Source organism: Neopelma chrysocephalum, unplaced genomic scaffold, assembly GCF_003984885.1.
Source record: "Neopelma chrysocephalum unplaced genomic scaffold, ASM398488v2 Primary Assembly neopelma1_86, whole genome shotgun sequence".
Taxonomy (NCBI): Eukaryota; Metazoa; Chordata; class Aves; order Passeriformes; family Pipridae; genus Neopelma; species Neopelma chrysocephalum.
In genome coordinates, this window is record NW_020897748.1 from 4,586,157 (window position 1) to 4,597,440 (window position 11,284).

The 11,284-nt window shown below is 41.9% G+C and overlaps 1 protein-coding gene across 1 annotated transcript in view; it reads left to right on the plus strand.

Annotated features, from left to right (window-relative positions):
• Nucleotides 1–6,346, plus strand: part of NIPAL2 (NIPA like domain containing 2) — a 53,841-nt gene extending 47,495 nt beyond the window's left edge. The window contains exons 8-11 of the mRNA XM_027692450.1: nt 441–529; nt 2,322–2,385; nt 3,705–3,799; nt 4,111–6,346. Of these exons, the coding sequence (XP_027548251.1) occupies nt 441–529; nt 2,322–2,385; nt 3,705–3,799; nt 4,111–4,205 (343 nt within the window). The 3' untranslated portion in view covers nt 4,206–6,346. The remainder of the gene's footprint in view (nt 1–440; nt 530–2,321; nt 2,386–3,704; nt 3,800–4,110) is intronic.
• The last annotated feature ends 4,938 nt before the right edge of the window (nt 6,347–11,284 follow it).

The following is an 11,284-nucleotide window of genomic DNA, read 5'->3' on the forward strand; positions in this document are numbered from 1 at the left end:
GAAAGTGAAACAGTTCCTACAAGAACTCACATGTTCATGTTTGTGCTGTAAATATACCCTTACACAACCTGTTTAAATTAGAGCAACTTGTCCCTGGCTGCTTGCAGGCAGCACTGCTTCCAAGAACCGATGCAGACCATAAGAAATAATACCCTAGCGTTCCTACCTTATCTGTGGCAGACAAAATTTTTCCAAAAATGTTTAAAAAAAATGTCCATTGATAGCCCATGGCCAGAAGGATTCACGCCAACTCTCTTGCGTCTTGTTTGTACTCTGCAGAGTCAAAACCAGAAAGTAAATTCAATACATGTATGCTGGTTAGGGCTATTGTGGTAAGAAACGGTCACGCTTATTGTTAAACTGACATGAGGTGGCTTAACCTGACTTAAAGTACAAGGAACCTCTTGTAGGCATGAGGTGTAATAATGCTTGTCTTGCAGGTTCTTGAATCAAGCAATGCATCTGTATGAAGCAACAGCAGTTGTGCCCATTAATTTTGTGTTCTTCACCACCAGTGCCATAATTTCAGGTTTGTTTCCAGCCTTCTGCCTCTACAGAATGATGTTCTAAACATCACGTTTTCAAGAATTACTACCTGTGAACAGGAACCCAAACCAGCCATGGTTTTTCTCTTCACAAAAAGTTTTTCCTAAGTCACAGGTGTTTAAGTTCTGAAAAATAAACAAGTTCACAACTTCTGAAGCAAAATAAATGGCAGGGATGTTGGAACTAGATTATCTTTAAGGTCCCCTTCCAACACAAACCTATTTTCTGTGAAAAACAGTCAAATTCTAGCTCTTCCAGAATAGATATGTGTGATTTACTGTGTCTTGCTGGCTTACTAGAAGTACCTGCACTTATCCTAGCCTCATCTTGACATCCAGTAAATGCGTTTACCATGTGCACACCAGCCTCTCTGTATACGAACTGGTAGAGTAATTTTAATGGCCTGGCAAACTACTCAAATGACAACCAGCTGTGTTTTGTAGTAGTTAGCGTATATTCTGTTTCAGAAGGTGGAATTCTGGGTTAAGTGAAGGAAATAAAATTACTCCAAAGACTTTTTAAGCATTTAACATTTTATTCTGGGCGAGAACTTTGAACTCAGCATTGTTAAAGAGGGACTGCAAATCTTGGAAATGGTGCGCAGCATCAGAACACGAGCAGGGAGGACGACTAAGATGCTGTATCAGCAATGAGCCAAAATGATCATGTTGTTAGAACATTTATGACTCATTTTAACACACACTGGGGGCTTTCCTGTCATTGCTGTGCAGAGTTTCTCATGCAGAGCTGCCATTAATGAGAAGGGAGTTAGCTTCACGCACAGATTGCCTCAGCACCTGTGTTAGAAGAGACCTACACTTTGTGACTGAGAGAAGACTTGTGCCAAAAAGGGGTTGCATTCCTGTGGCCATATGGGAAGTTTGGCCTGGTGCCTCCTTAAGAGATCAAGTACCTATTCAGGAATGGCTTAATAGCTTTGAGACTGGATACACATGTATTTGCACCAGGTTAGTTAAACCAGTGTAGGGCTTAGAAGAACAACCTCTGCTGAATCTTTCTGGAATGCTCATAGAAGGTATCTTGTCTCATGCCAGCCCCATCCCCAGTTACAGCCTTTGAAGACACAGTCACATTCAGCTGCACTGGTTCACACTGGTGTTTCTAGGCAGAACTATGCTCATCAGTGATTTAAAGCTAATATACTTGGCTGCTAATCGGGGCAGCTGAGATCCAGATACACATCTGGTTCTGTCACCTCCACTACAGAGGTGCTAATTCCTGGAAGAGGGGTGACCAGAAAGAGCTAGTGATCCCTTCAGCCAGAAAGATTTGGCAAACTTGTCTGCCGGAGCCCTTAACTTGGTATAAACATGAGGGACACAGTTAGTTATTGAAAATCTGTTCCCAATTGGAGTTAAGATGTCCACATGGTCTATTGGAGTAGCTTAACGAAATCCATGAAGAACCTCTTAGCTATATTGGTATGTCTCTGCTTGTGAATAAGACCTTGAGTTTGACCTGCATAAAAACTGTTGCTGACAATGCAAAAAATACGTGCATCCGTGCAGTTACTAACCCAGCACATGTTCCAACCCAATTGACTAAATCTTCACCGATCCCATGCAGTATCTTGAAAAAGCCTAGATTATAGAATATAGGCACATAAAGTGAACACATCACAATGTGCATTAATACCTTATTTGGGATTTTTTTGCTCCGTTTAAGCATGACACTGCTCCTGACCCTCCCAGCTGTAATTCATATCACTTGGAAGCCAGTCAAAATCTGCAATTCTTGTTTCTGTCACATTCCAGGGGTCATATTTTATCGGGAATTCCAAAGTGCAGCTTTCCTGAGTGTGTTCATGTTTCTGTTCGGGTAAGTGTATCAGCCTAAAATCTGCACTGTTTCAGTTTGTACTGAAACAGCATTGCCTTGTGCCTTCTTTTCTCGGTAAGAAGAAACCTGCCTTGTTATTAAAATATTATGGAAAAGCCATTATAGCAGGATAAAAAAACACTAAAAGAAAAGATTGATGTCTGTGCTTCGGGAGTTTGGAGCCCAGTTTTGAATCCAAATATGTAAAAATGTGAGACACTTATGAACTACTAATCTCATGATGGAATGAAAAACCAGCAGTATGTGTTACTCCAGCAGGAAGGAGAAATCACTGCTCTGCACCAAATATCAAGTTATAGGGGGTGCTTTTACAACTGTGAGACATCTCCTCCCATGTTACCTTCCATTTGTGTGTCTGGTTGGTCTTTGCTGCTGCTAGGCATGGGCAACTATATGAGCTGCTTGCCTATGAGGGAATAATATAATAACTCTCTCCCACCTTCCTTTGTCAAGAAAGACACAGTGTGTCTGCAGAAGAATTCAGAGCATGCTAAATAAATTCCTGAAGAATGGCCTAGGTGTTGTGAGAGCAGAAACCTTCTGCTGGCTCTCAGCACCATAACAACTTTTGGGACAGGGGACAGTTACTTGATAATGGGTGTGAGATGGTTAAAAGCATCTCACAGAACTATTGGAGGTGCCTTGCCACAGTGCTGTCAAATAAATGGGGCTGATAGCTACAGACGTCTTCATCTTCTGCAGTTGGGCTGGAGTAGGTGCACACAACTGCTGTCTTGTCTGACTGCAGACAAAAAGAGACAAAAACTGGAGATGAGCAACCGTGTATTTGGCAGATAGGAATTAGGAGTTGTGTATCCAACATAGAGCGGATAGAAGATTTGTCCAACCACAGCAGTTTTTCACTGCTTCTGGCTTGCAGCTTGCCCCTGAGACACACAGTCAAATGAGAAAAACAACAGAGATGTTGATTGTCTGCAGCTAGACTGAGTTGTTAATGAAATTGCACATGCTAGAATGCTAGCTTGGATGCTCTGTGAAGATTTGCTCAGGGATTCAAATGTTGTGGTCTCACACTCACAGGCATTTGATTAGGTATATATTGCTGAAAGTGTAATTTTGGCTGTGGAGCCTTTGGAACTGATAATAAAGCTTCAGGAGGCAAAAACTAGACTGAAAGAACGCCCAAGATGAATTTATAGAGCTGCCAGGAAGAAGCGTTTCTTTATAAACTCAGCAACTTGTATTTGGAAGTCCTTGAAAAAGAAACATGGAAAGAAATTCTCATCTCAGATGCAGCGAACTGTTTCTAATGATACTCTGCCGCTGTTATTTTGCAGGTGTCTACTGTCTTTCCTTGGTGTGTTTATAATTGCAAGAAGTAAAAAAGAGGAGCATTTACAAATTCCTTTTATTGACTGTGGACATATTCCTGGTGCGTAGGGCTTTTTTTCTGTCTCTGTTTAAATGAGGTATCTGATAATGGGATGACCTAGGAGAATTGAGTCACAAATGTGCTCTAGTCATATTTAATAAATATACTGTTCCCTTAATTTCTATTCCTGTTCCCAACAGATTTTTCAAAGAATTTTTCAGAGTTTTATCAAACTATTGTTACAACCAGTCAAATGAAAACAATGATTACTAGAGCAAAGAATGTTTAAATGATGGATTGGTGGGGGATTTGTTCTATTAAAATTCTTTACAGAGTTCTTGTTTTTCCCTTCTCTCACCACATTTCCTTAGGACACAAATTGACAGGGAAAATACAACCAGATTCTCAGAGTTCATGCTATGGCACACTGAATAAGGAAGATGACTCGGTGAACAGTCAAAGCTGAAAGAAGAAAGGACCTTACTTGCCAACTAACAGGAGGAATACCACTGGAACAAGGCGCAGCAGCACTTTTTTGTTGAACATATTTAAGTACACATTGAACTCCTGTATGTTGATGAGTCATAGTATTATTTAATCCTAATTAATTTATTCTGTGATTCTACCAAATGGGTTCTAAATATAAAGGAAGCCTTAAGAAAAACTAAATAACCATTAATGATACAGAATATTCTCCTAGTATCAATGCCTCTTGGGGATATTTTTAGAGTCTTAATTGCCTTGAAATGCAAATAGGCACAGAACAGGATTATAAAAATTCCCCTTTGAAACCCCTCAGATCTTAAAGACAAGGTGGGAAATGAGAACTTTCATAAGGGACTTCAAAGTATTCTGCTATATGTACAATTCCTTTTAAATCTGTTCCTTCCTGTTCAGGAGTCAAAGCTGTGGGCATATATACAGTGGACACAAATAGGTAAACACAAAGAATTTTGGATTGTATGTAGAGGGACAATCCTGATTATATCCTACCATCAGATTGGTTCTCTTATCTTCCAAGGAAATAAACACTTGTGTGAGGAGGAGGAAGAGAATATTTGCAATAAACATAGGCACATGGGCACGTGCATACATCTGAGGTGCCCAGCCAAGGTAGGTCTAGGGAATTATGCTTGACATTTTACATCCTTTGACAAGAGTCCTGTGCGCTGGGCTCTATGACCTGTTAGCATAGTCTGTCCTGAGTTTAGCTTCTTTTTCAGCAAAAGAAGGTTTTAGTGAAGAAAGTACATAGTTCTTCAGAGGAAGTGGGGTAGCCAGGCTCCCTCTCTTGATGTGTCTTGGAAAAATACTCCTAAAAAAGAAAAGTAGGGCACCTCCTTGTTACCACTGCTAAAGCTGTGTGAGGAAAGGCTGTAAAAAACAGAACCACAAAGAGTCATGGTAACTGTACCTCTTTTCCTTCATTAAATGGTAGGGTCTCCACATTGATTTAAAGAGCCAGAAGTGATGGGAAAGATGGCAATACAGGCTCTGTATTCAGATTTAGGAGGTCTGTGTGTCCCTCAGTCCCAGATGCCCAGCGAAAAAAAGCTGCTTCTGGGCGTTCATCATGGGCCCACTTAACCCTGCCTGGTAGTACTGATACACCTCAGCCAGCACAGTGGGGAGCAGACACATCCTCTGCATAAAAACTTAAAGTGCTCTTGAAAAATGTGCATGTCTTGTTTTAGGTTTAAGTTAATCTGCAGTAATGGATAGGGGCCATAGACTGTGTGTATTTTGTTTCAGTGAGATAAGAGGAAATGAGGTCTCTTTTTCTTTCTCAAATAATTTTTAATTTAATTTTAAAATAGCTACAGTTGAAGATCCATAAGGCAATTTAATTTCAAATGCTACAAAGCACACACAGAGCTGCAGTTTTTCCTGTGGAGCAATGGCCCAGGAACTAGGGCATGTGGGGACTTGTGAAGCTGTTTTTCAATATGGACCTTTCCCAGCTGACACAGGACAAGGCTCTCTGTCTGCACCTTACTTGTACTAGCTGCCTGGCTTGGCCTTCCTTTCCCCTCTTACAGCTTGAGTTGAAGTTTCTAAAGCTTAAATAAAAATTTTAAAAAGCACATTATTTTCACATGCTTACTCCAGGGAGTAAGAGCATGCCTCTCTCTTTCTTTTGCAGGTCAAATTTAAGCTTCTTTTTAAGTCCCAAGTGAGAGTATGTGCTAAAGATGGAAATAGGAGGCCTACAGGCTTTTGTTCTGTGACCTGGGAAACAAATGAGTGAAAGGGTTTGGTTTTGTTGCTTTTTTGAAATGATTGGCCTTGGGCATCTTTCCGAAATCTGTTTCCATGACTCAAGAGGTCTGGAGGAGGTAATAAAGGTTACCAGGTATAGGATTTTCTCTTTAGAGTAAGAAATCAAATGTAAAAATCTGTGGCAAAAGTTATTATTTATTTTGTATTTCTGTATTTCTTCTTGAACAATGCTTTTTTTTTTTCTTCCTATGGGTTTATACAAAAATTATAAGGGTTAAAATGTTGTCTTTAAATCCTAACATATTTGAAAGTAATTTATGGAGCAAAACACTGGTGAGAATTATATGCAATTAAAAGTTGTGATTTGACATGGTCTTTGTAACTCAAGTACATTCCAACTAATTAATGTATTACAAGATCGGAAAAACTCAGTGATGAGAATTCATTACTGCTCTGTCAAGAAAGGAACATGACTTGTTTCAAGAATCAGTTTCTAATCAATGCTGTTTTCAGATTCTGCTTGCCATACTTAGGTAGCAAACACTACAGACAAAGCAAAAGCCTTTGCACTGGAATACTAAACCATCTCTGAAGCCCTTCTCTTTAATAATGAGTCATTTTCGTGCAACGTTTTCCTGACATCAAAAATGTGGGCTAGATAATAAGCTGCAAAACTTGCACCTGCAGACTGAATTTTCCTGAACAGATCCTCCATGGGATATAGGGAAACCAAACCAGGGGAAGGCATGGTGGGCAGGCAGCATCACATGTGGTCCCCCAGGCTCAAGCTTGGGATTTTTGACAGACCAGAACCAGGAGGACTCGTTTAATGCTTGTTCCACTGCTGGTCACACTGCTGCAAGAGATGAAGTATTAACTGGCCATGGGCCTGGAAATGGGAGCTCTGGAGTAGAGCAAGGCTGTTTAATTTTTGCCGTAAAATGTCAGGATGCATTTACCAAATGGTTTCAGCTGGCAAAAAATAAGTGACCTTTGGACTGGATTTGTCTACCTGCTGATGGTAGGGGCCTGGTGTTCTCCTGGCGGGCTGATTGCCTGCTCCTCACTACAGCCCAACTTTTGGCAGCATCATGCTTTTCATGTAAGGGCACTGGTTACCTAAAACCAAAGGAAAGAGGCTGGATATTATGAGGGCTTGAGTTTCTGTGCTTTGAAACTGTGGTTTCATGCACTTGGCAAGCTGCTTGAATGGTTCAGCGCTGCTGAAAGACTCATCCTCTTTTTCCTGGATGTGAGGTCCTGTGGCTTCCTGTGAGCCAGTTCAGCTCACCCATCCTGCAGACACAATCTGCATCCTTCTCCTTGCTGGGATAGCTCTCTGAGCTGAGGCAACCAGGCTGACTGGAGAGTATGGTGGGAAGGATGTGAAAAGGAGGAGAGGGAGTGAGACCTCTCTTCTTCAGGGGGAACTATTACGTTATTTCTCTCCTGAGGAGATTCTCTATACAGCAAGCATTCTGCTAAGATCATTCTTCATGTATCACCATAACCCAAATGCAGTTATGAGCTTCTTGAAGAACTTTTAAGTGTCTGACTCCTGAAGCAAAACCATGAGCCTGAGAACTGGCTTCTGTATAGTGAGCGATAGGCAGCTCATGACACCAGCAGTGTCTCAGGGTCAACTAGAAGCCCAGGCATATGTCTGACTATGAATGATTCTGAGGATTAATTTTTTTATTTCCAATGACTGTTTGCTATAAGGTGTATAAACAGTGATGGAAGGATGGACTGAAAAGTCTTCTGAACTCAAAATGGTCTCACTCTTGTGATCTCTCCTTCCAGCCCACCTTATGCAGGATTGTTGGTTGCTTGCAGAGAAAAGTGTTGCCTCTGATAACACTGGGGTGCAGATGATTAGGCTGAGCTGTCTTTCAGTTTGCCCTTTTGTTACCGTCCTCTGAGACTTGGCATTTTTCTTGTTGGAATTTATTGTTCATTCCTTCTGCGGAGATCAGCTGGACTGTGTTAACAATTAGCCCAAAGGAGACAAGGGCTAACTACCGTAATTATATTCCATATATTGTATGTGGTTTTAGCTTGGCTTTTTTTTTCCTTACTGATTTGAGAGTGAAGGATGACTATTCTTTGCCTAGAAAAGCATCTCCCTTGGTGGATGGGAGATGTTTTAACCTTCTGAAGATGGGAGATGCATAGAGACACCTTCCAGGCTGCAGTAACCATTGAGTTGCAACCTAAAAGGAGGCAGCATGGGCAAATACGTCACTCCATATTAAGCACTCATGACCATTTAGAAAGGATCCTGGTCCTCTTGCCATGTCTTATATTTGTTCAGAGCATATGTAGCTGATCTGGACCCTTAGGCACATAAACATATTTTTGAAGCATGCCTTGAGGATGTCAATGTCTCTTGGGCATGTACTGTCTTCCATGCAGAGCTCTTACTGGCTTCTCCCTTTAGGGAAATTAGACTGTGGGGTGGATATACACCACAGGATTACTCTAATAAGAAGATACAGTACTGCCAGAATGTTCCCATGACCTGGGAAGTGTTTATAGAGTACTGCCTTACAAGGAAGTTGTATAAACTTACAGTCTTAGATTACATTACCTTTATTTTCTGATTCCCACCAAAGTAAGCAAGGGCAGTTTTGGGTATCCACAGAAGCAGAATTATTTACGCCTCAGGAACTTCAAGGTCTAAATAGTTAGGTGGCTGCTGAGTAGGCTTCTTATTTAATATCAATCCCAGTTTTGCAGTTAGGGCTCTAAGGCTTGTCCAGGCCTTTCAAAGTGCATTTCATAGTACAAATCTGCAGCAGCATTTTGATTGCTCATAGACTCAGTCACCGGTGCCAGGAGAATTTGTGTCAGTTCAGTTCACAAGGTAACCGTGAGAGGGACGGTGTTCAGCAGCAGACTCAGAAATCATAGTGGCTGAAGAGTTTTGCATGAACGCAGAGGTGTCCATACTACAGTGGTCTCCTGGACTCCTTGTTGACAGTGTCAACAAAGAATTTGTTGACAATATTTGAAGGAGAGCTACTGTAAAGGAATGATTAAACAGGTGGCTCTAGCACTGACTGCTTTACATGAAGTCAATATTTCACTGTAGTCCGTGGCACTAATACCTTAAACATGAAAAGTGGCCTGTGGCCATTGATGAAGGAGCCAATTTTTGTACTTTGCTAAATCACATTGGGGAAAATAGAAATGATTGATTTAAGCCTCCAGCACAAACACGCACTTGCCAGCTCTCTAGTTGGAGATTTCCACTCTTGGAATAGGCATTGCCTTGCCTAGATGAAATCTTTGGAGTCTGCTGCCAGATCTTTTGCCAGAATCATTAAACTGGTTGAAATAACAGCACTGTCATTTGTCTTCCATTTGATAGCTTGTGGGCGTAAATCCAGAGCAGCATGAACACAAGATCAGGAGTTTTCTCTGCATTTGAAAAAAAAAGTTAAAAGTTTTTCCTGAGTTTCAATAGCAAGTGTATCAAGACCCGAGCTTTATGCTGTCTAACGCTCTCCAATGCGCTCAGCCAAGAGTAAGAAAGCAAGCTTGCACTGCACAGAGCCTGTTAATTAGGCAGTTCTTACCTGTCAGTGAAGGTCACTGCTGGTAACACACCGTACAGCAATAGAATACAACAAACTACTTGAGCTTCTATTCAGTTTTCCAAGAACTGCTGTTCTGTGTTTTATAAGGGAAAAGAGCTGAGGAATATGATTTACTAAGCATTGCAGTCACCCATGTGTTTATTTTTTTCCAGACAATGTTTAACAGTTTAACAGCATGTCCTGATAATACTGACTGGATTCTGGGTGCATGCATGTGCTGCAGGATTTGATTCAGAAGTGTGAATAACGGAGTTTGCTGATATAAGAAGGCAGCTTTATGTCATCTGGCCTGGCCTCTTTTACAGTTCAAGTCAGGCAACCTCCTCCGAGCACTTCTGTGTGAACCCCTTGGCCCATCTGTAGAAGAAGGCAACCCATCCTCTCCTACTAGTCAAAGTAGAGGGAACCACCAATGCCATTAGTAATTTTTACTACCAATGAGTCATTGTTTGCTTTTGAACTCTGTCTTATGTCTATTTTAACTTGTTTGGATTTAACTTGCACTGTTTGTCTTTTGCCAGTGATTTAAAGCATTCAGTTAGTCCCTCTAGTGAAATACAGTATGATGACTTGGGCTTTTCACTAAGCCAAAGAGAAGGAACTTTTAAGTTTCTCAGCATCAGATCTTTCTTTATGCCCTCAAATTGTTTCCTATGGTGGTTTTCTGATTTCTCTCCATTTTTCAGTATCTGCATTTGGTCAAATACAAAGTAAAAATCCAATCCTAGCAGCACTGAAGAAGTAGCACAGAACTGGACCAGACCCAGCACACCATGATCGAGTGCTTGGCTTCCCCTCCTCTCACAGCTGCAGCCCTGCCACCTCTCCCGGGAGGTGCCTACGCTTTGTTTTGACACTGTATTTTAACGCTGGCTGTTTTGCACACCCAGAGATGCAGTAGCATCAATTATTTTCAGTGATTTGATGTCTGACTCATTGCTGAGTTCAGTGGTGGTCCAAAGAGTAGGTACCCCTGCTCAGAGGTCCCCAGGAGGTGCAGCACAGCAGGAGACCTTGAAACCCTCTGGTCCAGGGTCTGACACAGACGTGGTGGCACCTGGCAGTTGTAGTAAGCAACACTACAGAGCTGCTCTTTCTTCAGCACCTGAGAGATTTGAGAGTTCAGCGAGATTTGGGAGGAGGATGACTAATTCAGTGACTGCTTAAGGTGTGGTGAGTAAATAGGACCTGTGAGAGGTGCCTGGATGTGAGGAGTCCCTGCCTATACTGGTTGATCTCTTCTCAAGGATGGTGGTGGTGCACCAGAGAGAAAAGATGCTGATATTTGTCATATATGACAGAAAGGCTTCTGCTTGCTCTGTCCCTCACTGCTCACAACCTCACAGTGAGCACATGTTCTGAAAGCAGCAATTTGGACTTCTCCCCTCCAAGAGGACACAAGCACCTGCCAATGCTGAATAGGACATCAAGACCCCAAGTAGTGCTTGCCAACCATGTCCTCTTTGGATCATTCTGGTGATCAGCCATTTGCTTAGGCTGTGGATATCCCACCCTGAGGTGCCCAAGGCTCCCACAGGGTCCTGCTCCCAGGTGGACCTTGCCCTTCTGGTCCTGCTCCTCCCTGAGTGTTCCCCAGCCCTTTTGTGGATATCAGATTTGATATTCTTCTGTGTTGGAGGGAATGTTGTTGTGTTTTTACAGCCCAGGGTCCCGTTACACCACAGAGCAGGGACAGCTATTTTGCCAGTAGCTTTGCACTGTG